The sequence below is a fragment of the Buteo buteo genome, chromosome 7 (genome assembly GCF_964188355.1).
Source record: "Buteo buteo chromosome 7, bButBut1.hap1.1, whole genome shotgun sequence".
Taxonomy (NCBI): Eukaryota; Metazoa; Chordata; class Aves; order Accipitriformes; family Accipitridae; genus Buteo; species Buteo buteo.
The window spans coordinates 12,044,980-12,051,147 of record NC_134177.1 but is presented as its reverse complement, the minus strand read 5'-3'; the positions used below and the strand labels follow the sequence as shown (position 1 = coordinate 12,051,147).

The 6,168-nt window shown below is 61.4% G+C and overlaps 1 protein-coding gene across 1 annotated transcript; it reads right to left on the bottom strand.

The window, feature by feature from the left end:
- Positions 1-2,764: 2,764 nt before the first annotated feature.
- Positions 2,765-5,317, bottom strand: NMUR1 (neuromedin U receptor 1). The gene is made up of 2 exons (XM_075033223.1): positions 4,423-5,317; positions 2,765-3,168 (listed from the first exon to the last, which is right to left on the bottom strand). Exons 1-2 carry the CDS (start codon positions 5,315-5,317, stop codon positions 2,765-2,767), a joined length of 1,299 nt encoding a protein of 432 aa, XP_074889324.1.
- Positions 5,318-6,168: the final 851 nt, after the last annotated feature.

The following is a 6,168-nucleotide window of genomic DNA, read 5'->3' as shown; positions in this document are numbered from 1 at the left end:
GGAGCCTTTGATCGCAGCATCTCTCTTGAGCCTGGCTGGCATGGGGTACCCAGGGACTTGGCATTGTCTCCACATGCTGTCGCAAAACCCCAGCCAGGGGACCAAAGTTTGCCTGCACATCTCCACCCAGGAGGTGCCACCGGCCGTGCTGCAGCTGCGCCTTTGGTGAGCCTTCGGGATGATTTTCAGGGTGATCCTTGGCCCAGCTGTGCATGGGAGGCGGGAGGTGGGGCAGCCCCCAGCATCGCCGCCCAACTCACCGGGGCCTCAGCAGCACATTCCCCTCCTGCATCTCAGAGAGGGGAATTTGGGGTAACCTAGGAGGATGGGGAGTCCCAGATCGGGGGATGGCAGGGCAGCTGGGGACACAAGGCTGGATGAAGGCAAAGCCAATGCCTCACCTTTCTGGCTGCTCTGAACTCCACTTCAGCTCCGCTGAGCCCCAGGACCCCCCAAAAAACCTCAGGGGGGCACACACTGTCCCCTGGCACTGACCAAGGAGCTTGAGCTGGAGCGGCCACAGCTATACCCTTGCACAGCCTGGCTCTTCACAAGCACCGGGACAAGTCCTCCTGACTCATGGCATGAGGGACCGAGAAGCTCCATGCAAGCGGCTGTCGCTGCATAATAAAAGGCTATTGGCTGTCTATTAAAAAGCCATTCCCTGGAGATTTGCGGCCGGGGAAGCGACCAGGTGAAGTGAGATGGTGCAGTAACAGCCTTCAAGGAGGCATCAGTCACATCCACACGCACAGCAGTGGTGAGGGACCCCACATGGCTGCCAGGGTGTTGTCCCCTGCCAGGACTATCAGTGATGGGAGCTGGAGAGGGATGCCCTTGGCCACGCTGACTTCCTCCGGAGAGAGGCTACGAGCAGCCGGCAGGACCCTGAAGTGCAGCCCCATGCCCGCCCTCACCAGCAGCACCCCACAAGGGCCGAAGAAGGGCTTTGCCCACGGCAGACCCTGCTGTGGGGATGGGGAGTGGGGAGGGGAGCCGGCCACACTGCCCCCAAGCCGGGGACTGGGTCGATGTGGGCAGGAGAGAGTTTGCAAGTCCCAAATCCTGCCCGTGCTTGTTTGCTAGCCTGGCCGTGGCCCGTGTGATGTGCTTAGGAGGGGCTGAAAGCAGAGCAGCAGCAGGCAGAGATGCCCCTGCCAGCACTCTATTTCTGCTCAGGTGCCCAGGCGAACCCTGCTGGCACATCCATGCTGCCCAGGGGCACGGCTGCGGGATGCTGAGCCAGGGGAACCTTCCTGGCTGGCTGCGGGGAACTGGGGCTGGGGAAGTCATGCGAGGCAAGAGCTCAAGCTGCTCGGACAGCCCCTCAGGTGGCATTTTGGAGCCTCGATATTTCATCCTGTGATAGGACCTGGCGTGTGCCGGGAAGTCAGCGGCATCGATCTCAGACAGTAAATCGATGGGTCCTTCCAGCCTGGGGGAGTGTGACCAGCCAGCCCATGCTCCCTGGCATTTTCGTGACATTTACCGAGCTGCGTGTCTGGGGACAGATTGATCGCCACCGCTCCGAAGGCAGCTCCCCCTCTGCAATGGCCCCAGCCCCAGCTCGGCCTCAGCATCCCAGAGATGCGGAAGGCTGCGTGCATGCCGTTCATGCCTTCCCTGCCACGCCGTGCCCTGAGCCCTCCCAGCCCTGTAGACCCACCGCAGCAGCAGAGCCCACAGGCAGAGCCAGTGGGACACCCCTGGTGCCCATCACCCTGGCACATGGCCTGCCCATCACCCCCCAGAAGGGTGGCCCAAGTTCAGTCCTGTGCTGGGAACAGAGTTGGGTCCTGGGGGATGCAACCAGGGCACAAATCAGTCCAACGGCTTTTTTTAATTCTCAGTGAGGCTTGGCCCATGCAGGGCAGGGATGGAGGAGGGCTTCCCGCATTCCCCGGGGGTGCAGGGGGCCACAGCGGGTTGAGGAAGAGGAGGGTGGCACCCACCAGATGGGTTGGAGTGGGGAGAGTGGGGCGTGTTTGCGGGGCACGGGGAAGGCGCAGAGCTGTGCCTCGGCACTGCAGGCAGCCTGGGGCTCGTGTTGTCCTGTATTTTCCCCTGCAGGCTCCGGCTCTGGAGGGAGCAGCCATGCTCCTTCCCTTGCTCTTGGTGGGGCTGGGGTGGAAGGCTGGGAGCAAGGAGCTGTACCGGCATTCTGCAGCCGGACACCGGCTGGCACCACCAAAGGGATGTGCAAGAAAATCAGGGGCGCATCGGTGCCAGAGGGCCCTGGGGAGATCTTGAGGGAGAAGGCACCCACAGACCCTTTTTTCCCCACACCATCCTGTGCAAACCTCTCCCACCCCCGTGGGTCTCAGCCTGGGTGCAAGCACCTCTCAGGGCACCCATCCAGCACGGAGTCCCAAAACAGCCTGGGGTGCCTCACACGCTCAACACCCACACCCATGGACTCACCCTACTGGGCCGGGAGGGATGGGATGTTTTGGGGGATTGCTGGCACATCCCTGACATAGAAGCCGGCCATCCTCGCACCGTGAGGGATGCCCTAGCCTTGGCCAGTCCTGATGCTGAACACAGCGGGTGCAATGCATCCAGGGGACAGCACGGCCACCACCACCGTGTCCCTGGAGCAGCACTGCTGAGAAAACCAGCCTTTGCATCCCAGCGGGACAGCACAGACAGGCGGGGACCCCTCCATCGCTCCTGCCCCACTCCCCATCATGGGATGGGTGCCAGGGTCAGATGGACGCTGGTGGTGAGGAAAGCTGGTCCCAGTCCCCCTGCATCCTCCCACTCTTCAGCAGAGGGATGTCGCGTGGGTGGTGGCCTGGCCCGCCTCCACCTCCTCCAGCTCATACTCCTCGGCATAGGAGAAGGGCAGCCCATTGGCACTGGGCATGGGCTCGCACTCGGTGCTGCGGGTGGTGGTGTGGGTGACGCTGGGTGAGTATTTCCGTGACCACAGCGGGCTGTGGCCAGGGTGGCACATCACCTCCTTGAACATCTCCCGGAAGCGGGTGGACATCAGGTTGTAGAGGATGGGGTTGGCAGCTGAGCTCAGGTAGAAGAAGACGCCTGAGATGATGTGGACGTACTGGAACATGTGGAGCATGTGGCTGGTCCAGGTGGAGATGAAGCTCCAGACGAGGCGGTCAGTGTGGAAGGGGGCCCAGCAGATCCCGAACACCACCACCAGCACAACTGTGGGGAGCCGAGGAGTTGGTGTTACTGGGGGGATAGGGCTCACCCCCTCAGGGACCTCCAGTCCCTGGCCAAGCACTGCCGTTTTGGCTTTAGCCATAGCAAAGAATAGCCAAAAAAGCACAGGAGAGAGGGGAAGGGCCCCCCCAGTGCCTTTTTGACTTGCCATGGAGGGGCTAGAGGTCCGGACAGGATCTTCCTCCCTCCATCTCCCGGCAGGGCTGCTCCAGGTACTGCTGCACCGCGCGTCTCTGCTCCCCATCGGCAGGTGGCTGGCCCTGCCACAGCCCCGCGGCCACACAGCACGGCTGGGGGATGCCCCTGTGGGCAACCAGGCTCTGGGCACCCCGCCACCTTTGCCAGCAAAGTCCAAGGAGTAAGAGCTATTTGCACCCTCTCCCTGTGCTCTGGTTTGTGGGGTTTTTTATAATCCAGCTCTGCTGATGGAAAGGAAGAGGGGTGATGTATAGGTGGTCCCCAGCCTTGCCATACCTGTGACACGCTGCATCTCTGTGGCACGCGGGGACAGGTCCCCCCTTGTCCCCCGCCCAGCCCTGGTGCCAGGAGAAGCGGAGTTACCACTTGTCTGGGACGTGGCGGGGAAGCAGCCCTGGCCCTGCCAATGGACTAGGCTGGGCAACCCGCCATCGCTGTGCAGTCACGGGGCTGGGAGCAGACGGAGGTCAGCGTGCCGGGGAGAGATGGCTACCCAGGGGCAGCCAGCTCCTGCTGCCAGGAAGGGGGCCAGAGGCTGCAGGGCTGGGGCTGGGGAGGGGGGCAAGGGTGCCGAGCAGTGGGACAGAGGGATGCTCCCGTCAAGCCTTGGGTCAGTACATCACTGCCCCAGGACAGTCACAGCGGTTGCAGGGCGGGGTAGGAACTGGTCCGTCTTTGGGAAATCCCACCGCCACCAATAGCACATGAGGTCTGGGTTGGGGGACGGGGGACAGGTTCCCCCATCCCATCCCAGCTCCTTTCCCTTTCTCACCCAGCACTTTCCTGGAGGAGGGGAGATCTCGTGTCTGGGAGGGAGCTGGCATGAGCAATCCCCACCACTGGACCAGAGCCACCAGATCTGCCTTTGGCCCAACACCCCATGAGTGAGCCCTGCAGCCTTCCTCCAGGACGACCCAGCCTCAGTGCTCTGGACTGGCCGTGCCTCAGTTTCCCCCCAGCACCTTCCCAACACAGCCTTGGGAGATAGCCCCTGGCTCCGCCCATCCCCAGCATCGGACTTCCCAGCATTGGACTCACACAGCATCTTTGTGACCTGCCTCCTCTTGACTTTCTTCTGCCCCCGGGAGTTGTGGCAGTCACGGTCGCTGCTGGACTTGGCTCCCAAGGCCTCCAGCATCTTTTCTTTCTTGAGCTGCAGGCCGATGAGCAGGTAGAGGATGGTGATGGTCCCCATGGGCAGGAAGAAGAAGACGACAGTGGTGATCTGGATGATGAGGTTGTAGGTCAAGCGTGGCTTCACCAGGGTGCAGATCTCTGAATCAGGCACCCACCCTCGGCCGGGCACATAGAGAGGCTGCAGCCCATGGAGGCTGGTGTTGGGGATGGAGCAGACAACCGACAAGACCCAGATGGTGACGATGACCCTCTTGGCATGGTTCCTGGTCACCACGTACTTGGCCTTGAGCGGGTGCACTACGGCGATGTAGCGTTCCACGCTCAGGGCCGTGACGTTGAGGATGGAGGCAAAGCAGACGGCCTCGAAGAGCAGTGTCTTGAAATAGCAGCCGCTGGCGCCCAGCAGGAAGGGGTAGTTGCTCCACAAGTCGTACAGCTCCAGCGGCATCCCCAGCAGCAACACCAGCAGGTCGGACACAGCCAGGCTGAACAGGTAGTAGTTGGTGGGCGTCCTCATGAACCGGTGCCGGAGGATGACGATGCAGGTGAGCGTGTTGCCCACAGCCCCCACCACGAAGATCAGCAGGTAGATGACACAGACAGGGACAAAGAAGTTGGACCGTCGAGGTCCCAAGTACTTATCCCGCAGCTGCTCCTCTGTCAGGTTAGCATCCTTGGGGTCGAAGAAGGTCTCTGGGTGAGTTCTGTTGCAGAGATCAGGGCTGATGGGCTCCACAACAAAGTCTTGCTGGGGCAGGGGGAACTCGGGGCCGGAGCAGTTGATGTAAGGATTCATGGCTGCAGAGAGATGGGGAGGTTTGCGAGATGCTTTCCCAACCCTTCTGCTGCCCCTGCTCCCTCTGCCCCTCTCCTTATTGGTGTCAGGGTGTCAGGATGCTGCTGATGCAGCTCTGCATCCTTGCACCCATCCTGCCCCAGCCACAGCCTTTCCTTTGGGAAACCACCCAAAATCTCCCCCTAACCTCCCTCCGGGGTTCCCAAGCACTCCTTGCCTCATTTCCCATCCACAAACAACCCTGGCAGCTCCCAGCCCACCTTGGCCCTCTCACTCCACCATCGGGGGGGTGCCAGCAGGGCTGTCCCCTCTCCCTGCTCCTGAAGCAGAGCAGGACACAGCCCCAAAGCCAACCCCCAAAATTGATCCCAGCTCCAACTCTACCAGCCGCGCAGAGGGACTGATGGAGTGACAGTAAAAAAGCCAGAGGGAAAACTGATTTTCCAACCCAAGAAAGACTTACGGCTTTTGGGGAAGCTCCAGATGAAGGCTGAGATCCCACCAGCCCTGCACCAGACAGGGTCGGAGTGGGGAGGGAGTGTGGGAGGGGATGGAGACTTCACTGCCTTAAGAGGCAGACTAATGAAATCCTGCTGCTGTTGTCCCTCGGAGCTCAGCTCAGAGAAGCCACCTCCCCTTATCCACCTTCTCCCTCTCGTCCTCTGTTAGTGGAGAGGCTGGCAGGTGAGCCGGGGGGGTGCCGGGGGCTTCCTTTCCCACCGTCGGGCAAACAAAGCCGGTGCTGAGACCCTACCCCTGCCGGGGGCTGGCTCCTCGTTCGCAAAGCAGCACTGCTGAAAAGATGCTCTTCAGAAAGAGAGAAGAAATAACGTTAAAGTAATAAACTCCAT